We start from the raw sequence: 24,928 nt of genomic DNA on the forward strand, positions 1-24,928 counted from the left end.
AGTCTTCTTTTGTTCTTGTCATTGACCTTTTGGAAATTACAGAGAGTCAGTGCTGTCCCCGAGGGTCTCCTGCTGGAAATATAAATGAAATGTGTTGAATAAGTACTGAGAGAGAGAGAGAAAGAGACAGAGATATAGATGATATGCCATTTGGATTATGAGGAAAAGCCAGTGATACAGAGTGAGATCCAATAAATGGACTTCTCCACATCACTGCTCTCATTTCTGAACGCAGCTGTCAGAGGTCTGAACAATTTTATAGGCGTCTCTCCTCAGATTACTCTGTGGCTATGAAGTGCAGTTCTCTCCATCGCCTAAGAGGGGCGCTACATCACCACGATCGCTCTCCTCACAGACAAAATGAGCTGAAATGGAGCGTTTATTGGAAATGTTCTTTACAACCACAGAGGACCCTGGCTGGTCACTGGCTAATAAAAGCTAATTTATGTTCGTGATGTGTGTTTTAGAGCCTCTGCCCCTATCAATATTGCATTAACATCCACCCCAATGGATCCTGTAATGCTATTATACAGAATAGAGTGCTCAGCTTGGCTTTTCTGCATTATCAAGGGTGTGATAGAGGGAGAATGCTGGATGATGTGGCATTTAAATAGGCTGCCATCTAATATGCAGGAACCCAGGGCTGATCATTCCATGAGTTCTCAGATGCCGTTCTTGCCATGAATCATTTTGCATGAAAAAGCTGTTATTGTTAAGTCTTGGTTTGGTGCAGACAGCCATTATTATAATAACAACCATCGGTCCACTCTAATTGACTTGCATGTATTGATTTTATGAATTGTCTGCTATATAACATTCAGCTGTCTGTCCAAGACAATCTCCCAAAATCTCTGTGCTTGAATCACAACGAAAGAAATAAATAAATCAATAATTTTACAAGTATCACATGTATGCTGATTGCTTTGCAGCCTGAAATGAAGACAGACACATTTTTTGTTTTATCCAGCTGTATTTACTCAGTGTAATTTATGACACTCAAGTGAAAGATATAACACCAACATGTCAGAAAAAAGTATATATATATATATATAAACAGAATCACAGAGTTGGAAAAAGGATCACCCCCTCCGAAAAATGACTTGTAAACTCAATCAGGTGTAGCTAATCACCTTCTCAAGAGAGCCATTTGCACACAGGGCCATTTGACTTTCTGCTGTGATCGGCTGTGCTCATTTTGATTGGCTCAGCCTGAAAAGAGCTTTCCTGGAGCATTTCAGTCCCTGGTAGTGCAACTGAAGCAAACAATCAACTATGGGTGGCAAGGCACTCTCAAAATATCTCTGGGATAAAGTTGTGGACAGTCACAAATCAGGAGATGGATGCAAAAACAATTCAAAGGCTTTATCAGTGCCAAGAAGCACTATATGAAGTGTAAGGTACTGGAAGGTATTTGGTACAGCACAGACCCTCCCTGGATCAGGATGTCCTCCAAACTGGATGAAAGAACTGGAGGAAACTGGTCAGAGAGGCGACCAAGAGGCCGACAGCAACTCTGAAGCAGCTGCAGGATTTTATGACAAAGAGTGGTCATTGTGTGCATGTGACAACACTATCACAAATTCTCCACTAATGTGGCTTGTATGGGAGGGGTGCAAGAAAAAATCCACTCCTCAAGAAAGGCCTCATGTCGTCATGACTGAGCTTTGCCAAAACGCACCTTGAAGATTCTGAGGCAGATGAGACTAAAATTGAATTATTTGGCCGCAATACCAAACGATATGTCTGAAGGAAAACCAATACCACTCGCCGTCCAAATAACAGCATTCCTCCAGTAAAGCATGGAGGTGGTGATATCCTGTTATGAGGGTGTTTCTCTGCAGCAGGGACTGGAGCACTTGTCAGGATAGAAGGAAAAATGGATGGGGCGAAATACTGTCAAATTCTTGAGGAAAATCTCCTGCCCTCTGCCAGAAAGTTGTCAATGGGAAGAAGGTTTCGTTTCAATATGACAATGACCCAAAGCACACAGCAAAACTGAGCACACAGTAGTTGAAGGAGAAAAAGGTGAATGTCCTTGCATGGCCTCGTCAGAGTCCAGACTTAAACCCCACTGAAAATCTGTGGAATGACTTGAAAACTGCAGTCCACAAACACTCACCATCAAATTTAACTGAACTTGAGCAATTCTGCAAAGAAGAGTGGGCAAATATTGCAAAGTCTAGATGTGTAAAGTTAGTAGAGACAAGTCCCAACAGACTAAAGGCTGTAAAATTAAAGCAAATGTAAAGTTTTTTTTAAAAACTTTTGAATTTGTATTCAGCTTCTACATGTTAATAAGAGAGATTACATCAAAGTTTACCAAGCAAACAATGAAAAGGGGTTTAAATGCTATTTTAAATGCAATAATTTATGCATTGTTTTTTCCCCACCTGTGACTGAGAGTTAGAACATGAAGTTTTTCGTTAAAAATAGATCTTCTTTCCTTTGCATTTATATGCAGTTACTAAATGTAGATAAAAAGACCTGCTGTATTACTTCAGAATTTGCCCCACAAACAATGGAGATATTTTGAAATGAGTGAGATCTTGGACAAAAACGGACAACTATCATTCTCTTATGTTGAATGTATAACTCCGACTGAGGCATTAACTGAGCACTTTAAGCCTGGAAGGGCTCGAGTCTGTCCGCTAATGACCCCATCAACATCTCAACATTCCTTCCTGTTGGAACATTGCAGAGCCATTGCAGAGCCGCCCCATGCAGCGTATCCACTGCTGAAGAGGTGGATGGGGAAGAGCGGAGGTGTTGATGTGAGTTTGAAGGATGTGGAGATCACAGGAGCTCAATCTAAACAAATCACTGCCCCGTGTGACTGTGTAACCTTTGAGTTGGTTTGAATGCCCAGCCTGAGCATCAGTGTAGTACAGCAGAGAGATAAGCATAGACATCAGGCGGGAGTCAGTGTGTGACTGTAAGTGCTGACCCTGAAATATAGAAGGGAAACAAATAGCAGAAGTGCACCACAGTAAAGTGACAAAGTGACTTCATAGCAGCCTCTGCAGTTATTATTGATTCCTCTCTACAGAAACTGCTGTTTCTTCATTTTGTTGGCTAAAGGTCTTTAAAAAGACCTAAAGAACAAGTAGTTGGTTTCATTAGTCCCCTGTTTTATTAAAAATGTCAATGTCTCTCTTTTTGTTGATAGATCTTGCATGTCTACATCAGAGAAAGAAAGCCCTGGTGAGTATGCGCACCATTTTAACAGTTCAATTCTTTTGTAGTATTGAAGCAAAAGGTCAAAATGTCCCTTTTCGACATTATTTTCAGGAGCTGACCACCAGGAGAAGTTGTTCACCGCACGTCAGAAGTTTGGCGATCGTCGTGAAGGCGTGACAAGCACTCGTACTTATTTCTATGCCGATGAGGCGAAATGCGACCAGCACATGGAGACTTTCCTGAAATGCATCAAAGCCTCAGGTAACAGACCATCTATTAAAGCTGATTAGTAATTAACTTTGGAATTGGAGTCAGATTATAAGCAAAACAAAAGCCAGGAGCTACAAATGCAGTGACCAAAACATAGAAAGTAAGGCACTTTCCATGAACAGGATACAAAGTAGGGCCTGAAACTGAAAATTAGGTTTTTATTTATTTGACCTTCATATGATTTTAATCGGCAACAACTAAATATTATATGATTTTTCATTTCTTTTTACATGAGCTTACACTCTTAAAAATAAAGGTGCTTCACGATGCCATAGAAGAACCTTTTTGTCTAAATGGTTCCATAAAGATCCTTTAACATCTGAAGAACCTTTCTGTTTCACAAAAGGTTCTTTGTGGTGAAAAAAGGTTCTTCAGATTATAAAAAGGTAAGAAAGAGATGGTTCTTTAAAGAACCTTTGACTGAATGGTTCTTTGTGGAACCAAAAATGGTTCTTCTATGGCATCGCTTGAAGCACCTTTATTTTTAAGAGTGTACTGCATTTTTTTTAATGTCTGTCTGAATTGTTTAAAACGATGCTTCTGAACCTTTTTGACTCGAAGGCCTCCAATTATCAGCCCAATTTTCATCTGTTTGATTTGATTTTATTTATTATTATTATTATTATTATTATTATTTTACTAAATAGAAATGGGGAAAAAATAATATACATTATTTATTTATTATTAATATTATACATTAAAATATAACTATTTATTTTAATAAAGTTAGCTTATTTTAATTTATTAATTGGATTGAAATAATTTAATTAGTTATTATTATAATTTAATATATTATTAACATATTATTATTTGTATTTTATTAATATTAATTTGATTGAAATAATCTATTCATTTATTTATTATTATAATCATTTAATAATATATTATTACAATATTATTATTATTATTTAATTTTTTGCTAATTAAACAGACAACAAAATCCAAGTTAATCCAAATTATTTTTTTTGAATGGCATTTAGTTATTTTAAAAATGGGATAATATACATTGATAAACATTTAAATAAATGTAAATGTACGCGGGTTAGTCAAAAGGCTAATGTTCAGTCCCTTTTACCTGCTGTTATTAGGCAAGAAAGGGAAAAAAAAGGAAAATTTAAATCACATAAATCTGTAGACAGACGGGGTCTAAATTGTGTTACTAAAGTGTCAATATTATCTTTTAGACTCAAGAAGGAGGAGTTATAATGTGTGTAGGCCAAACTATTGTTCAAGATCGGGTTTCCCAGGAAATATTGCTAAATACACAAGACACATAGCCTATTGTGAGATGATACCATTTATTTGATAGTACCAGTTTTCAGGGGTCAGGGTTTCCGGAATCCATTCATAACTGAAATACAAAGTTGTGCCATATTGAATGAGCTTATTTCATTAAATACTGCGCACATTCATATACCTAACTAACATAAGAGTATAACACACCAATATGTGTTTAGATTTTGAAATCGTAATGGCATATATAATGATGCCTTTTTCAAATGCAGAGCAAGTTTTAAAACACTACTACTCTCATGTAAACCGCATTGTCTTGCAATAAGTTGATTTTGTCTGTAACAGTGTTCAGACTTCCTTCAAACCTCTCAAGCTGAGATTTATGCCTTCTTTAAAAAAATAATGGGACACCAAAATGTACTCTATTCATGGAAAGTGGTGCAAACTTTTATCCCGTTCTTCCTTTAATGCTTGTTGTGTGCTATGCAGATTATTTGTATATATATTTAGCGTACGTGCAAGAGTGCCAAGAAAGCATGGAAGCTGTCCAACTTTTGAAAGCATTTATATTTGTGAATGTGCATGCAGCTCGAGTTTTCCATTATAGCAGCAGTATTGGAGAAACACCCATTGTAATGCAACACTAAATATAACTGCATAGAATTCATTCAGCATTCCTGGAAGATTGCACCTAAAAAAAAAAAAGGCAGTTTCACTTTCATTGCTGCAGTTACCTCTAAAATAACTCTAAAAGAAAATCACCTGCCTGCTCAGGTGAAAGTTCTGAAGACGGTTTCTTGGCTGTTAAGATGACTGCCTTGGGGCGACCACAATTCCTGGTAAGACTGAAGTTCAGGCAGGGTTAAAATCCGTCACCTTGGTGAACTAAACAGTCTCCTCATCCTTCCCTCGGGCGCCTGTAGCTCCAGTTCTCCGAGGTGCTGGTGAAATGGAGATGCTTTTTCAGTTTCCTGGCTGCCAAGCAGGGGAAAGATGGCGTGGAGGTGTTGGAGCAGAAACTGGATCTAGAGCAATTGCAGGTATGCTTTGGGTTCAAACTGCGGCCAAACACACAGATCAACCAACACTAAAGCGTGTTTAATACTGCAGTAGACTGTAAGGCAGCTGTAACAAATCTGACCTGCAGCAAGCAACTGGAGGCTATATTGCAATGACTGTATAGTATGAGCTGCATTTATTTTAATGGTAAAATGTAATTAACATGGCAATAAATAATTAAGTAGTCTTTTAGCAGACACTTGTATCCAAAGCAACTTACACAAGATATTTATACATGATTATTTCCACTTGAGAAATAGTTTTGCTTAAAGGAATAGTTCACCCAAAAATGAAGATTTGCTGAAAATGTACTCACCTTCAGGCCATCCAAGATGTAGTTGAGTTTGTTTCTTCATCAGAACAGATTTGGAGAAATGTAGCATTACATTACTTGCTCACCAGTGGATCCTCTGCAGTGAATGGGTGCCGTCAGAATGAGAGTCCAAACAGCTGATGAAAATGATTACAGTAATCCACACACAATCCACACGACTCCAGTCCATTTATCATCTTGTGAAGCGAAAAGCTGTGTGCTTGTATTAAACAAATTCATTATTAGGACATTTTAACTTCAATCAGTTGCTTCTGAGTCCTCTAGCTATATTATTGCTTTCTCCAATGAAAAAGTTGTCTTGTCTGTATCAAGAGAGAAATATTCACAGATTAAGCAGATATTTTTCAACAAATTTTCATTTTTGGGTGAACTATTCCTTTAAGGGTATAATAGTGATACTACATGAATTGACACTTGCAAGGTTCAGACTTACAACCTTTAATAGTCCACATTTTTAACCATTAAACTACCACATAATGACCATTGAAAACATGAGCATATTTTAACTTTTTCATTCATTATGCACAAATACACATTACAAGAGTTTTTAAATTCAAGCAGAAAAAAAACTGTAGCTCTGCATATTCAAACCTTGGAGGGTTTTGAGCGAATGATATGCATAATAGGAGTACATCAATTATGAAAATCATGTCATACGTTTTTTTTCTTTATGACACAACAGAACAAATTCTTATGTTCCGCCCTCTTATTTTGCACATATTGAAATAATACTGTTGCCATGGGCTGTCAAACTCTGAGAAAGACAAAGAAAGCACCATAGAAACCCTGTATAATTTTTCTAAAACCATATAATAGCTTTGTGTGAGACTCATGTAAGTCATTAATAGCTTAAAATCCTTCAAAGTTTGAATATGCAGATGTGCATTTAATATATGAGAGCTACAGGTTTTTTTCCGCTTGAATTTGAAACACTTTCAATGTAGTGCACAAGCCATATGAAATAGTGCTTTTTTTTTTTGGAGAGTAAAGGCCCAAACACACCATGGACGATAACCATAATGATAAAGCTACAGATCTAAAAAAAAATATATTCTTAATATAAAAGAATAGAGTCTGGAATCACAATTTTGTTTCAGCCAGTTAATGATAAAAACATTGACAGCCAAGAACTTGAGCATTCAAAGCAACAAAACTGCAGAACAATATTGTCTGTTGGTGTGGATGCTGATGAGTTTGTTATAGTTATTTTTACATTTCTCGTTCTTGGTGTGAGTGGGCCTTAAGAGCTGTTCTTCAGAATGTATCATTTTTTGTTCCAAGGAACACAAAACTCCCAGTGGGTGCATTTTGGGTAAGCTTGCCCTTTAATCATGCAGTCTTTTTGGAGTGTTTGGTCTGATGAATGAAAATGTGTGTGTTTTCTTTGCAGACATGTCTAGCCAGACTGGGAGCTCAAGGCAACATTCAGAGCTGCCTCTCTGATGGACTAAGATTAATAAATGCTTTATAAATATTTTTCATTCTTATGTTTACTAATCATGTTTACTAATGTAGTTAACTAATGTTACCAAAACTTCAAGTAAAGCTTTGTCAAGCCAACTAGTTAAAAATTGATAGGATATACATAAAATGACAAATACATAATTATGAATTATAAATAGAATTTCTTTGAATTTTAATTCAATTTTAGTACATTCTTCCAAACATTCAAAATTGGGTTCCGTCAGGTTTGAAGGCATTGGTGCAAAAATACAATAGGCTAACAAGGGTGTGTTTTCTATACAACAAGCAACTTGCTAATTGACTACTACAGAGAAATGCATTTTTTTTAAGAAACTAACCAACTAGTCACAAATGTTTCCCAAAACTGTAGTAACATGGTTGCACCATTTTTTTTGTAATATGTTGATTCAACAGTATGGATAGCCATTCATTTAAGTTTGCGATGTTTAAGTTTCAGTAAACACCATTATGTTGAACTATGTTCATAAAGACAAAACTTTCGACCATAGTTCGAATGCTTTTAGAAAATGCACCACTGACTGCACTCGTCAGGGTGAGAAAAACCAGTTTCCCGTAGCTGTTCTGACACTCAGACTTGTAAATCTTCTCAATCAATGGCAGACAATGAAGTTATCTTATGAACTGAGGAGAGCTACTCAAGGACTATTCCATGGGTGCTCCATTACTCCGCTTGACCCCCTCGAGTCAACTAAACCCCTGAGTAACTAAACTCATATAGGAGCACTTTGCACTGCAGAATCGACCAGTTTTGTAATGATGCATGTAAATCGTCTGATGTTTAAGAAACATCATGTGGGACACGCTGCTGAAACGTGAATGCTATTTTTTTTATTTGTTCCCCAAAGTAAAATTCCAGTAAAATTACTGAAATAAAAGTATATTACAATAAAATATTGAAATGATAATAACGAAAATGACAAGCATATAACAAAATTAAACAAAAAGTAAAATGAAAATATAAAAAGTAAAAGCTAATTCAAAATATTAATAAACACTATAATAACAATGAATACTAAAGTAAAACTAGTTTATATCACAAATTGTTACAAGTATGAGCAACGACATTTAACAAGCACCTGTAATGATGCATGTAAATCGTCTGATGTTTAAGAAACATCATGTGGGACACGCTGCTGAAACGTGAATGCTATTTTTTTTATTTGTTCCCCAAAGTAAAATTCCAGTAAAATTACTGAAAATAAACTAAAACTGAAATAAAAGTATATTACAATAAAATATTGAAATGATAATAACGAAAATGACAAGCATATAACAAAATTAAACAAAAAGTAAAATGAAAATATAAAAAGTAAAAGCTAATTCAAAATATTAATAAACACTATAATAACAATGAATACTAAAGTAAAACTAGTTTATATCACAAATTGTTACAAGTATGAGCAACGACATTTAACAAGCACCGCTAATACATGTTTCCAAACAGGATTTCAAAACACCCTGTTCTTCTATTGTTCTGTCAGACAAGCAGTTCCTCTTCAAACTCGTGCATTTGTTAAGCCAGAAGCTGCTCAATCAAACAATAATGTCATAAATGTGACCCATTGTTTGCAGTCTTTATGAAGTCAACCTATGAATGGCTTTCTTCTGCGGAGGCGGGGTTTAGCCACACTATTACATCATAAAGTGGCACATTCTACAACCTGTCGTTTTGGCAGAATGACTTTAATATAAGCTGTTTTTAGACTAACAAGAAAGATTTGAGTTCTGTAACTTGCAGGATGTTTTTACAGTACAGTGACCTCTTATTTCAAAAGGAAATTTGATTTCTCAGTTCATGACACCTTTAAAATATAAAAGTTATTTTAAATTATGAATGGCTTTCTTATTGCATAATAAACTGCGCCGTTTACCTGAAAGATCTCTCTCCAATAATTAAAACAATTTGTAAAAAAAACTAAACAAAAACAATAACAGTATTTAAAAGTTTATTATTATTATTATTATTATTATTATTATTAATAAGAATTACTTCCCAAATGAAAATGCACCCATATGTGTTCATATGCTGAATTTCTTTCGCTTTTGTATTTTATTTTTAGAACAGACTGGTCAGCTGGAGCCTCTTCTGTCCAAGTTCACTGAAGAAGAGGAAAGGCAGATGAAAAGGATGCGTCAGCGCCTGGATGTCTTGGCTAAGGTTCGTTCATTGGCTGCGTTCTCCCGTGCTATTCATGCTGAGTGGCAGAAGGTCATGGTCTAACAGACAGTCATGGATGAAGAATGTAACAGAGATCGATTTTGAGAAAGCCTTCAGCAGAGTGTGGAGGTTAGAGAGTTGTTCCGCCCCGTCGACTTGATGCGAGGAACATGTATCGGGTTTATGTCGCACTGTGAAAGGCCGATGGTACAAGCAGTACAAGCTGTGTGACTCACAGTAGACTTGAGGCTTCCTGTTTCTCAGTCTGGAAGTACCAAATCAAACAAAGTTTGGAGATTTCATATAACAGTTTTTCTCTAAATTGGTTACCTGGAGAATACGATACGAGTTTTATTTTTTTTATAAGTTGGAACTGGATTTCACTCATTCTACAGTGAGTTGCGGTGCGATGTGACTTATGTCAATACAGTGCTGCTTGAAAGTTTATGAACCCTTCAGAATTTTCTATATTTCTGCAGAAATATGACCCAAAAGATCAGCAGATTTTCACAAAAGTCCTGAAGGTTGACAAAAAGAATCCGATCAAACAAATGAGACAAAAATATATACATTATATTGACAGAGTATTTTTAAGTTAAATGCAAATGATCGCACCGGTGCCTCTAAGTTAACTGTCATGCAGTGAGCGCGCTACTTTTCAGCTTCCACACTCCACACAAACACTTGAATAGCACACATTTTTCTAGGTTAACATTCCGAGGCTTCCTGTTTCTCAGTCTGGAAGTACCAAATCAAACAAAGTTTGGAGATTTCATATAACAGTTTTTCTCTAAATTGGTTACCTGGAGAATACGATACGAGTTTTATTTTTTTATAAGTTGGAACTGGATTTCACTCATTCTACAGTGAGTTGCGGTGCGATGTGACTTATGTCAATACAGTGCTGCTTGAAAGTTTATGAACCCTTCAGAATTTTCTATATTTCTGCAGAAATATGACCCAAAAGATCAGCAGATTTTCACAAAAGTCCTGAAGGTTGACAAAAAGAATCCGATCAAACAAATGAGACAAAAATATATACATTATATTGACAGAGTATTTTTAAGTTAAATGCAAATGATCGCACCGGTGCCTCTAAGTTAACTGTCATGCAGTGAGCGCGCTACTTTTCAGCTTCCACACTCCACACAAACACTTGAATAGCACACATTTTTCTAGGTTAACATTCAAGCGAGCAGCCATGTAATGTTGCTTCTACTTACAAGTTTCAGATGATAAGCCACATTTGAGGTCGATGACCGAAACGAACGTTTGGATGTCGGATGTACTGTAATTACCACATAGACCAGCTGTTAATAATCTGTCCATCATGGACTTCACCACTTCCTGTGGGATTTTGTTTTTCTGCAGCTAAGCGACTAATAAGCTAATCGACTAAGCCTCTTCTCATCGACTAATGGTTAGTCGACTATTAGGTGGCAGCCCTACCCTTACGAAAAATGTATTCAAGTGTGCTATTAGTATACTTCTTTTAAACAAAAAATAGGAAAGTATACTTTCAGTCTACTTTTTATGTACTTCTCAGAAATATACTTATAATGACATTTAAGTATACTTGACTTATACTAAGAAAAAGGGTAAATATATTTGAGCTATAGCTACTTGTGCTCCAGGAATCCGTGTTTTCATTGTTATCCGTTAGGGGGCGCTATTACACATCTTCTGTACAGAAGAAACCGAAACAACAGATGCTTCCACATGTAATCTAACACGATCAGACATAAAACAGCATCAAAACTGTGTAACGTTATGAAATAAAATGTCGACCCATAAAGAGCTCTGGGGTGTTGATAGACTCCATCTATGTTTTGATTATCACTCTGAATCCAATTCATAGTCTTCTTTCAGCTTTTTGTTCAAAATGTTGTTTATTTATTTTTATTTATTTATGAAACTAACCTACATTCAAGTGTTTATAAAAAAGAATGAGTAAAATGTTTTTGTTTACAATCAGATACCCTGTTCTTTCTTCTGATGTTTTGTATGTTCAGATATTCATATAACAAAATATATACAAATTAATACCTAAATAGGGACATAGTAGTATTCTTAAAGTATGATGTAAAGTTCACTTAAAGCGTGTTCACCCAAAAATGAAAATTAGCTTGTGTTTTACTCACCCTCGAAGCATCCTAGGTGTATATGACTTTCTTCTTTCGAATCCAGTCGGAGTTATATATGCAGTTGAACAGTCCACAAGTCGTCAAATAAAGCTCGCACATTCATAATAAAACGTGCCGCAGACGGCTCCGGGGGATGAATAAAGGCCCCCTGTAGTGAATCCATGTGTTTTTTAAAGAAAAATATCCATATTTCAAACGTAATAAACACTTTTCTCTCACTTCCGCTGACTGTCATACACTGAAGCAGTTCCGGCGAATGACGCAGCACGTATGCGCAGCGCGCAAAAAAACCCAAGTCTGCTCTTGGTTAAAACATTAAACACATATATGTAAACTATTTGTGTACTCAAAATTTACTACTGTTATACTATAAGTATACTTAAAAGTATACTTTTATATACTAGAAATTGGGCCAAATACAAGGAGTATTAAAATAGTTACAAGTATACTACTAGTACACTGATATTTGTATACTTACTACATAAAGTATGCTTAAAAATATACTTCGGTGAAAAGTATACTTCTTTTGGTAAGGGCATTTACACTGTTGCTGCTTCCCAGTTCGCCTAATTGTACTATGCCCTAAAAGTATGTACTCTTTTTGTGAAGAAAAAAGAGCTTTGACCACTTTAGAAAATAATTATAAAAAAATATATTTCACATTATTGCTGTTTTTACTGTATTTTTGATCAAATAAATGCAACCTGGTAAGCATAAGAGACTTTCAAAAACATTAAGAAACCTTACCAAACCCAAACTTTTGAACAGTAGTGTAGTTAATTGTATTTTTATTTTGATCAGTATATTTATTGTTTTAGCCTTTAAACCTATCAAACTACTTTTATTTTGAAGTGTTTTGCGTGTGCAATATTTCTTCACTTGGTTTGTTATTTTGTTATCTAATGCAATGACTTTCAGATATTTTTAAATGTCCAAATACTCTTTAGCACCGCTGTATCGTTGTCATTATTGCAGATGAGGTTATAGCATCATTATTTGTTGACAGATCCTTGGTGATATCAGAAATGATGGTTGCCACGTCAATTAAAATGCCGCTGTCTGTGGTGATATCTTTATCTTTGATATCTTTAGTCAGCTAACTAACATGTTTTAACTCGCCGCCTGCTTCTCATGTCCTGAACAGCATGCGGTGGAAAATGGCGTCAGGCTGATGGTGGATGCCGAACAGACATATTTCCAGCATGCTATCAGCAGACTCACTGTGGAAATGAAGATAATCTTCAACCGAGACAAAGCTGTTGTTTTTAACACCTATCAGTGCTACCTCAAAGTGAGCCTCACACATGCACACACGTCTGACACCTATGAATGGTGTTAACGTGGCTCACATGATGCTATTCTGGGATTTATCTACAGTTAGATGCTGTGCAGAAAACATGCTATTATAGCACGATAACATTTAGACAATGCAACATCAAAACTGACATTTAACACCGTGGTGCTTGCAATCTTTCTTTGTTTTGCAAGTAATCCTGAAAGGAAATAAATGATGATGGTGACAATTAAACACATGCAGTGCACACACATTGAGTCTCCATATACCTTCTATCATAACAGGGTCTGCTTATAATGTTAGTCATGGTTTCTTGCACCAAAAATGGTAACAGTTAGTGATTCATGACCATTTTCCACCTTCTCTTTAGCATTTATGAATAATTACGCTGTTTTTGCTACTATTACCCTTTTGTATGTATCGTATTTTCCAGAATACAATTTGTGCTTTTTAATCATCAAAAACGTGCTGCAACTGATATTCCAAAGCGATCAGGATTTGGATTTGTGCCGAATGAGAGAGATACATGAGTCCAAGATTACTTGTATATCGTATTCGCTTTAAATTATTTTAGTGTTTATAATAAATGTTGTTTATAATGCCACTATAATTTGTTTGTTTTATACTTATATATTTCATTCCTATTTCTGAATACTGTTAAATTTAGGATTTGTAGAGTGAGGGAAACTAAAATACGTTTATAATGTTTGTACATTTCTTTTTATTTACTGGTATTTTACATTCTTCCCTAATGTAATAGTACTTATTTTTGACCCTTTGCAACTTATTTTCCAGAAAATTACCTTTTGTTAAAGGATTAGTTCACCCCAAAATTTTAATTTGGTTAAACTTTACTCATCCTTAGGCCAGCCAAGATGTAGATGAGTTTGTTTCCTCATCGGAGCAGATTTGAAGACATTTACATCCCTTGCTCTCCAGTGGATCCTCTGCAGTGAATGGGTGCCGTCAGAATGAGAGTCCAAACAGCTGATAAATACATCACAATAATCCACACCACTCCAGTCCATCAAGTATTGTCTAGTGAAGTGAAAAGCTACATGTTTGTAAATCCATCAAGACATTTTAACTTTAAAATATGACCCCATAATCCATGATAAATCTTCCTCCAGTGAAATCCATCCTCTGTTGTCCTCTCACATGATAATCCACAGACATATTTGTTTAAAACAGTTTTAGACTGTTTTCACTTGTAAATGGAGCTTGATCTGTTCATATTTCTCTCCTGATTCAGATGAGACAACCTCTTCGCTGGAGAAAAAAACATGGATAGAGGACTCTCATTTTATCCGGAAGCAATGGTTTGAATTTTTTTAAATTAATGATGTATTTATTATACGCATGCAGCTTTTCACTTCACAAGACGTTAATTGATGGACTGGAGTCATGTGGATAATTGCGATGTTTTTATCAGCTATTCGGACTCTCATTCTGACGGCACCCATTCACTGCAGAGGATCCACTGAGCAAGTGTTGTATTGCTAAATTTTTTCCAAATCTGTTCTGTTGCAATGTAATGAATTCTCTGTGCTCAGGAGGCATTTGATAATGTGTCCATGGATGTTGAGTTATCAAGAAGGGAGGGCTGGTGTTTTGGTGCCAAGGTAAGGGGGGGCTTACATGTACCAGGAGAGAAGCCGAGCTGCAGAGATTGGATATGAAGACCTCATCAACCCAGAATATGAATCCACTAACAGAATGTACCAGAGGCAAGAAATGTTCCAAATTCTTCCTTGTAAAATTCACCCTTGAAGTCTGTTCCAAAACCTAGTGAGTTGCCTTGTTGTTTACAAAGGCTGCTACTTTCTAAGGCAGCGTCTGAACTGAAATGGAGCGTCATAAGTGACTCATCTGATAGCTCTTCTTGGGCAGCAGCTCCATTAACGGTCACTCACCCACGCAAAACAAATAGAGCTAATCGCAAAAAACACACAAGAGACCCTCACAGCTGATTCCAATAGAGTCTGATGCAGGGTGGCCATGGACTCCCACTTTTAGGCCACATCCCCGTTGTCTGATATTAAAATACTGCCCTATTTCTCCCTTCGCTCACATTAAAACAAAATTTCAGATATAGGCTTAAATTAGCTATATCTTTAGTTTTTTTTAGTTTTTATTATTAGTTTAAGTTATTTTATGTTATGTCTAATTGTTTTACAATATTTCATTTGTTTGATATCGACAGACTTCATCTCTGGATTAATATTAGATTACGTACAAGTAAACAATGCTGGCTTGATATTTCAATGCCAAGACAGAATGAAACAACTTTGGCTCATGAATATTAATGAAGTAGCATGACTGGACAGTCTAGAACAGTGTTTCCCAACCTTTTTTTAGTCGCGGCACCCTTTGGAAATGAACAAACTTGTGGCACCCTACAAAATTAATTTTGTCACAATATTTGAATTTCTAACTTCGATATGATAATTTGAACAAATTTTGCCCACTCAGTGTTTTTTTTATTTTACAGTGGGGTAATTTTGGTGCAAAATCAGTAGCAGGAGATAGCTTGATTTCAAACTTTGAATTGAATAAATGAGAATAAATAAAGAAATTAATAATGATAGCACAAATAAAAAAAAACGACAGACCTTCAAATGAAATAAATAGCTTTTTAGTTTTTCAGGTAGGTCTAACAGTAGGGTTAAGATATTTAACTTTTTTTTTACCAATTATCCAAATAATGTTCAGTCCTAGAAAGCTGTTTTTATCAGAACACGTGAGCATAACATAGCGGTTAGCAGATCAATGAATGAGAGGGCAGCGTTACCAGAGTTGCCCATATACCACACCATGTTACAACACAGTAGGGCTATTGCAGACAGAAACAATACTGTACTACATCAATGTTTCCTGTCGGCTCAGTGTTTGAGTGGACTTTGCTGTTCCGATGAGCATGAGCGGTATACGAGTGGAGTGACTGAGTGGAGCGCACACACACACATAGAGCGGGATAATATGCAGAGCATCACACCACGTGATAGTGAAACCTGAGCGGTGAACTAATTTTCGGCAGCCGAAATTTCGGTGCATCTTAATTATTGGCCACATCAGAAATGGATATTATATAATAGATGCTTTTTTGAAAATTTTAGCAATTTAAAAATAATAAAAAAATGATTTTTTGATCAATGAATGAGAGGGCAGCGTTACCAGAGTTGCCCATATACCACACCATGTTACAACACAGTAGGGCTATTGCAGACAGAAACAATACTGTACTACATCAATGTTTCCTGTCGGCTCAGTGTTTGAGTGGACTTTGCTGTTCCGATGAGCATGAACGGTATACGAGTGGAGCGACTGAGTGGAGCGCACACACACATAGAGCGGGATAATATGCAGAGCATCACACCACGTGATAGTGAAACCTGAGCGGTGAACTAATTTTCGGCAGCCGAAATTTCGGTGCATCTTAATTATTGGCCACATCAGAAATGGATATTATATAATAGATGCTTTTTTGAAAATTTTAGCAATTTAAAAATATTAAAAAAAGATTTTTTTTACACGGCACCCCTGCTCTCGACAGACGGCACCCCGGTTGGGAAACACTGTACTAGACTATAGGAAGTCTGGTTCTTCAATAAAAATGACAATTGCTGAAGAATACAAATGTTAAATTATGCAAGTTAATTACGACATTCATGTTTTTTTTAGCCTTTTAACTATTTTAAAGCTTGTTTGGTCATTTGAAATAATTGTATGCCATTTTTGGAGTTTACTGAAACCATCTAGGTGGATAACATGCTGTTTTGGAACAGATAATTATGGAAAAATTCTTCATTTAATAAGAATGTTTTGTTTCAGAAAGCAGAAGTCTTGGGTCAGGTTCACTTTGCCTCTCTTTAAGGAGCAAGATGACATGGCCAAGTAGATTCTGAGTCCAGATCAGCAGTCCTAAGATACTTGTTACATCTAGGACCTTATCTGAACATCGTACTTCTTCTGAACTGTGCTTCATTCAGACGGTCTATGTGCTGACAGAATGTTTCACAGGCAGGAGAGATTTATCTAGAGTCTTGGCTTATCTCACCATAGGTAAGCCTCTTATGATTAAGGCAGATTCTGACAGCTTTCAAAATAAATCAGATCTTTTCAAAAGCTTTTTGTGTTTGGCGGTCAACAGTCATGTTGGCTGAAAGTGCAGACCAGAAGCAGGATGATTTATGAGCAGCTGGTGTCTTTCAAGTGTCTGGATTACGTGCTGGAGGAGATCGAATGGAATAAGAAAGCAAATGTCATGGTGGCATCGCACAATCTAGACACTGTTAAACACACTCAGAAGGTCAGTTTTTCTTTTTTTTTTACCCCCTCTCTCCTTTTGTCTTTCTATTATATACAGTATGTGAACCATCATAAACAAATGTAATTTCCACCACAACTCAAATATCGTTTTTTAGAATAAAATATCTAGAATATCTAGCTAGAATTTTATGTATCTCAAAAATGCATTATATAATATATTTTTTTTGCACAGTTTGACAGAATTACAGCTTGATTGGAAATGTCGAAAAAAACACGTGATGTTTATCTGAAGTTTTTATTCTTTTTATCAAATCTCTCAAATTTCTTGTTAAGCATTCTCTTCACTGATATGATTGTCTCCAATGCACAATAACTTTTAAGTACACTTAAATCTTTGTTTAGATTATCATTTTTAAAATGTAATAATATTTTAATGATGGATCTTGATATTTTAAGACAAAGTCTGGGATAAGATTAAAAATACAGTAAAATTGTGAAATAATATTAGAATTCAAATTATTATTATTCGAATTATTAGCTTTATATTTATTTATTTAGAACTGTTTAAAATGCATTTAAAATAACACATGATCCTTCAGAAATCTTTATAAATATGCTGATTTGCTGCTCAAGTAACATTTCTTATGATCAATGCTGAAAACAGTTGTGCTGCTTAAAAATCAGCCTCTGGACATAAAGTTGAGAGTTACACTGAGTTACATTCACATATCGAGTGTACTGTAGTTGTGTTGTTGTTTGATATCAGGACTTTCCCTGCATCACCAGTAACATTTAGATCCCTCTGGGAGTAAATTAATTTGTTTAAATTAATAATGTAATATGCAATCATTAATTTTATGTAATCACTCCTTAGGGGTGTAACCTCATTTGACAAAGGTGTGCCAGTGACCGATGCCATTAACATTCTCTGTCACAATGTCAAAGAGTGTCACCAGGGCATGATTCATACGGAGGTCCACACTAGTTACCCTCCTTTTACATCATTCACACTTAATATCACCTTAAGTGTCTCAAAATGTGTCTTGTTCGTGCATGTAATGGCTGTAACCGATAAGAGGGTGTAAAACTTTGAGTGAGCAATCGCCAGAATGTATCCGGAATTAAATGACCTTGCCAAAGGGGCCTCTCTCATTTTTCACTTTCTGTGACGGCACTCTGTGTGTTTATGGTCTAACAGGATGAATGAAATGGGTCTGGCACCCACAGATAAGAAGGTGTACTTCAGCCAGCTCCTGAGAATGTGCGACCAAATCAACTTTCCATTAGGTGAACACACACACACACACACACACACGTGTGTGTATAAAATGTCAGCTAATGATTGTTTTAAGTAAAAATCCTGTAATAAACTGCAATATTAGTCAAACAATGACAAGCAATTTTCCCCATAGTTGGGGTTGATTTACAATTGAATGACCATTATATATTATATACAATTGTAATTATTATAGTGTGTGTGTGTGTGTATAGTATATTAGTTATAGATAAAAATAAAATATAAAAATGCAAATATAATATAAAATGTATGTATTTAAATGTATATAAATGAATATTAACTTGTATAAAATATACTTACATGTTATTGATGTCGTTTTAATATAATAATTAATAATTTAGTTATTACTTATAACTTTATAAAATTATTAGTATTTAAGCTATATATTTGTCACACTATGCTATATATATATATATATATATATATATATATATATATATATATATGGGAGTATATAAAGTGCTCCCAAGATAGAAAATATGCATTAATAAAACAAAGTTGGTCAAACATTTATTAAATATTAATGGGTGAATCTCACAATGTCACACTGTAAACAATTATGGCACTATATTATAAGTGTTATTTTAAAATTCACTATATTTTCTATAAAGACACAATTGTTGGATGTTTTTAAATTTTTACAAGCATGTTTTTACAATTCATATTTTGTAGTAGATATAGGTATTGCACATTAAAGTATTTTTATTTTATTACAGTAATGAAAATATCATGAGGATCATGGAAGAAAAGCATACACAAATGAAAAGAAATATCTAGATGCATAACGGTAATGAAAATTTTGGGGGAAATGTGCTTAGCTCTCATGACAATAATTTCACAATCGTAAAGTTCATTTAAAAAATCACTTGAAAACCATAAAACTATTAAATGATCATTTTAATGTAGCAAAATGTCTGGTGGCTAATACCAAATAACAACAGTTTTCATTCCAGTAGCAATAACTGTAAGTAACAATGGTATTTTAGAGGAAACTGTGGTTGCCTTGGTGCATTTTTGTAAGGGTCAAGAAAGAGAGGTTATACACTTCCCTTTCCATAAAATCTTCATCTAATTCACTTTCCTCAGTATTTCCATATTTCCATTCCACTGATGGTCTGGCTTTGCACTCTTTCTCTTCCCTCATCCATCTCTCCGGCACCTTTATGACTCTGAAAGGGCTCCTAAAATGTCAGACGCCTGAGTGTGCACTGCTGCTTTATACCCCACCTTTACAATTCATATTTTGTAGTAGATATAGGTATTGCACATTAAAGTATTTTTATTTTATTACAGTGATGAAAATATCATGAGGATCATGGAAGAAAAGCATACACAAATGAAAAGAAATATCTAGATGCATAACGGTAATGAAAATTTTGGGGGAAATGTGCTTAGCTCTCATGACAATAATTTCACAATCGTAAAGTTCATTTAAAAAATCACTTGAAAACCATAAAACTATTAGAAGATCATTTTAAAGTAGCAAAATGTCTGGTGGCTAATACCAAATAACAACAGTTTTCATTCCAGTAGCAATAACTGTAAGTAACAATGGTATTTTAGAGGAAACTGTGGTTGCCTCGGTGCATTTTTGTAAGGGTCAAGAAAGAGAGGTTATACACTTCCCTTTCCATAAAATCTTCATCTAATTCACTTTCCTCAGTATTTCCATATTTCCATTCCACTGATGGTCTGGCTTTGCACTCTTTCTCTTCCCTCATCCATCTCTCCGGCACCTTTATGACTCTGAAAGGGCTCCTAAAATGTCAGACGCCTGAGTGTGCACTGCTGCTTTATACCCCACCTTTATTCCTCGAGTGGAACACCAATAATAAAAATATAAGCATCATTTAAACAGTAATAAACAAACACATCAGTATCACTTTCTGATAATGACTGTTTGAATTTAAGGATAACAACGCCTAGAGTTCGAGAACTATATTTTATGTATGTGACATTTCATGCTTGGAGTGAGGAATTGTGGGCAGGGGCGGATCTAGAAAATAATTTTTAGGGTGGCAAAGGGGTGCCATGGGTTCTATGAGGGGTGGCAACACCAAAGCAAGCCCCCATGCATAGTTTTTGGGGATTTATGGTCTGACATATACAGTTGTGTTCACAAATATTATATTACCATTAAGTAATCATCTTAATTGTCAGGTTTCAGAAATTGTGTGACAAGTAAAGATTTTGTGTGTGAGCAGTAGAAAAGCTCACATACCAAAGAATTGTATGAACTTGACATGCACCACAATACAGTACAGTAAAAAATAAAATAAAAAAGTAAATTTAGCATCCTCTGCACATTCTGCTAAATTTCATTACAGTAAGCAGTACTATAGCAGTTTCTTGGTCTCCTGACACAAGACTAACTATATCTCTAAGCAGTCATTCTCCGTTCTGCAAAAATGCAGTACACATAGGCCTAAAAAATGGTTACAAATAAAATTTGACAGTCACATGCTTGCAGGTGTACAACATGTGCTACAGTTTACTGTACATATAGAATAATGAAATTTCCATTATCTAATGTACTGGTACTGTAATTATACTGTGTGTGTAAGTATAAACCCCTGTAGATGATTGGCTCAGCTCTCTCCTCTCTCCATTGTTGACATGCAGAGATTCTGATTGGTGAGTCATCAGTTTTGCTACCTAATGTTTAACTTACTCATTGTTAAACTTTTTGAGAAATGTGTCTTTGTTTTGAAAACTTAATGGTTTGGGGAATTAAGTGCTAACTAAAATCAGTTATATTAACAATCGAGAAAACTGCAATAGGACTAGATTCTTACCTAACTCTGCTATTAGTTTCCGTGATCGGCATCTTCTTATTGATTTCATGTTATTGTTTCGGCTTATATTCATGATGAAAGTGGAGCGAGCGGTCAGAGAATCGGATCACCAAACAATTACGTGATGAATCTCAGACATATCCGGACGGGATTAGATTTCTTAGAGGAATTCTGAGTTACCTGAAAAGCAGTAATTATCTGATTCACGAACAAATGTAAAAACAATTCGTAAGTGAACTGGGCTGCGCTTTGTGGTTTTGACTCAAAAAGATCCGGTTCATAAGAGCAGGGCCGTTTCTAGGCATAGGCGAGCTAGACGGTCGCCTAGGGCGCCACCAGCTGAAGGGGCGCCAATGAGTGTATGTAGTTTGGGGTAACAAAGGGGTTTTATAGGTTTGACTGAAATAATAATGCAGTAACTGACACTTTAAATCAATGTTTCAAGAAACAACAACACAAAAATTGAACAAAAAACAGATAAAGACAAAAAAGTAGCCATTGATAATATCTAAACAATATGTAGTAGTATAGTATATAGTATCCAAATCAAAATGTAATAAAGCTGTGGGGTGGCACAGCTTTTTCTTAGGGTGGCAGTTGCCACCCCGTGCCACCCCGGTAGATCCGCCCCTGATTGTGGGTAAGTTGGAGTGCAGGCAACAACTTGTCGTCAGGATTTCCATAACCTCATAAACCTGTAAGCAGATTACATTTCAGATGTAATATATTCCAAGTGAGTGGTTTGTTTGTGCTCAAACCAAATCTTGTAATTTGCGCTGTGTATTTAATTGAGAATAATATAAAAAAACCCACAATGTTTTATGGAACGAGCTGGACTTTATTTTTGCGCCATTGCTGCTCTTGATATCTCTCTTGTGCTTAGACGTGCTCGATGAACTTTTGAAATTCTGATGAGATGATTTTAAGTTAGGTTTTCAGCATAATGATTCTGGTGTTTGGCATATACAGAGCGGGAATTAAATCTACTCTTTTATTATCTGTGTGATGAAGTCTTTTATGCTTAACCAATGGTTTATTTCGCTCTGTTAATATTTTCTTTCCCTCTGTGGAGTATTTGGGGAATGAATGAATAACAAGCTTTAATTAATTGAGCCAAAGTTAATGATTTCTAGACAATTGCTCTTAAGTAAATGGCACAGTTCCTCATCCATTTATATCCCGTTTTAAATCCATGATGAATTAACAACCTTTTGGGCCTTTTTGCTCTCAAAAATAACAGGACAGACCATAATACACTCCACATGCAGTGTTCCGTTGAGGCTATGGCTGGATCCTAATTTGCATATCATCCATACTATTTAGTATGCAAAATTACATCTCAAATCACTGAACTGGTTTAGAAAAAAGTTAATAAAGTTGGTGCTTTCAGAAAACATAATATAGTAAGTTCTATCAATTTAAAACTAATTATGTTTTCTTTACTTGTAGGTTCAAGTTCAATATAATTGCATTTTAAGTTAAAATGAGAAAACTATAACTATCATAAACTAATAGTGATGTAGACTTTTCTTAGTTTGACAGATTCTTCCAACCAAGTTTAACTTGTGTATTAGTTAGTTGAGCAAACTTAAAGGGATAGTTCACCCAAATATGAAAATGAAGTCATTCGTTCATCTTCAGAACACAGATTAAGATATTTTTGATTAAATCCGAAAGCATATATATGCGTTCCCGAGAGTCTCTCACATGAAATGAATGATTATAATGTTCAGGATAATGCGAAAAGAGCCTTTTGTCAATGTGCCATGCAAAGCAAAGCAAAGGGATTAATTCAAACTATAATCTCACAAAACCAGACCTATATAGTCTAAAATATATGTTATAATCAAACTATCATAACAGTGTAATTTAATTACCTCATCCATCGACATGGTGCCAGTGAATTGCAGAACTGGTGCAAACATATGCACTTGGCTATGATCAGATGCTTTCCTAACTGCTGTTTTCTCACCGCTGTCATTTTTGTTCTCGTTATATTCAACTAAATTTCACTCTCAGCAGCATGGACGATGTCTGGATTCCAAGCCGAGAATGAAAAACAGCTTTGATGTGAGTATATCGGGGTCTTGAATCATGTTCAGTCCCTTGTACTTTACATGTGCATGTGCATGAGTATGAGCACCAGCAATAAGTTGCTGGATGCTGCCAAACGGTGTCACAAATAAGGGTTTCTGAATTCTACATATAGCCCCTTTAAAAGCAGCACATAATTTTTATCTAACATTCAATATTGTTATCTGTGATAGCAGCATGGGACGTCTGCACAAAGAATGGATTCAAACCAACATGGGGTCTCTGAATATGACCAAATATGAATAAACAGATTGCAAGTGAAGAAATATTGCCTCAGATAGGGTGTGTGTACAAAAAAACTAAACAATTTTAGATCACTTTCCTTCTTTACAATGTGGCATGTACATCTGTACACTGTAATCTACATATAAAGTGAGTCCCATATTTATTGCTTCACTTATTTTCTGTGAAAAACATGATTTGGCTCATTCTGAATTCAGAAGCTGGTACTTTTTATTTTTATTGTTTGTGAGTTCATAAATTACAGTGTACTGGACTGTGTTTAAAGGCCCAAAGTGTATTTTCCATTTGTATGCAATGAATAATTCATTGAAATGAAGGGGTTTGATTGTATGCAACTGATTATATATAATGTTACATAACAATATGCACTGAAGCTGTGGGCTAGGTATGGTAAGCTAAAAATAAACCTTATTTTTTAGAGCGTGAGGTTAATAACCTCTGTCAGCGTGGGAATTAACCTCATGATTCCGCTTGACAAATTAAATATTACTTAAGGCTGTTATACAAGCCTTTTTCGAGATTTAAAAGGAAGATGCGAACATGTTATGATTCTAATCTTATACTGCTTCGTATCAAAATATAATGATAACATAACAGAATCCCTAAACCCCCAAACAGTCCCATCTTATCTATGCTGACACTACATCTTTGTGTTGTCAGCAGTTTTGTGTGAACTGCAAAACTGGTCGTAGTTGCTGCCTGACCAGTATTAACCCTTGTGAAAAAGAAGTACACTTTACCATCCTTTCAGAAAGAGTACTTATTATGGAAATAATATACTTTAAAGTAATATACTTAAGTGCGAATTGAATGTAATATTTTCAGAACTTAATTACATGTTGTTTACAATTAAAATAAAATGTATTATAGTTTATATGTACATTAAGGTAGAACTTCTCAGTGCTTTTTTAAACCAATTAAGCAGGGCTTAAGCACGTCTTTATATGTAATTTCATAACTATTTCTACTGTCTTTGAAATTCTATTGCACATTTGAAATACTACAGTTTAGTGCCAAATATACTGAAAAGCATTAATGGTAAACTATTAATGGTATATACTTTAATGTCATTTCTA

The 24,928-nt window shown here is 35.3% G+C and overlaps 1 protein-coding gene across 1 annotated transcript in view; it reads left to right on the forward strand.

The window, feature by feature from the left end:
* The window catches only part of LOC107566477 (proline dehydrogenase 1, mitochondrial-like), a 29,018-nt gene extending 5,183 nt beyond the window's left edge, over window positions 1–23,835 (forward strand). The window contains 12 exon segments of the mRNA XM_016251937.1: window positions 3,167–3,201; window positions 3,289–3,438; window positions 5,455–5,519; window positions 5,604–5,720; window positions 7,464–7,535; window positions 9,624–9,716; window positions 13,005–13,151; window positions 14,708–14,778; window positions 14,780–14,878; window positions 17,364–17,463; window positions 18,620–18,710; window positions 23,783–23,835. Of these exon segments, the coding sequence (XP_016107423.1) occupies window positions 3,167–3,201; window positions 3,289–3,438; window positions 5,455–5,519; window positions 5,604–5,720; window positions 7,464–7,535; window positions 9,624–9,716; window positions 13,005–13,151; window positions 14,708–14,778; window positions 14,780–14,878; window positions 17,364–17,463; window positions 18,620–18,710; window positions 23,783–23,835 (1,093 nt within the window).
* The last annotated feature ends 1,093 nt before the right edge of the window (window positions 23,836–24,928 follow it).

This window comes from Sinocyclocheilus grahami, unplaced genomic scaffold (assembly GCF_001515645.1).
Source record: "Sinocyclocheilus grahami isolate Dianchi unplaced genomic scaffold, SAMN03320097.WGS_v1.1 scaffold1078.1, whole genome shotgun sequence".
Taxonomy (NCBI): Eukaryota; Metazoa; Chordata; class Actinopteri; order Cypriniformes; family Cyprinidae; genus Sinocyclocheilus; species Sinocyclocheilus grahami.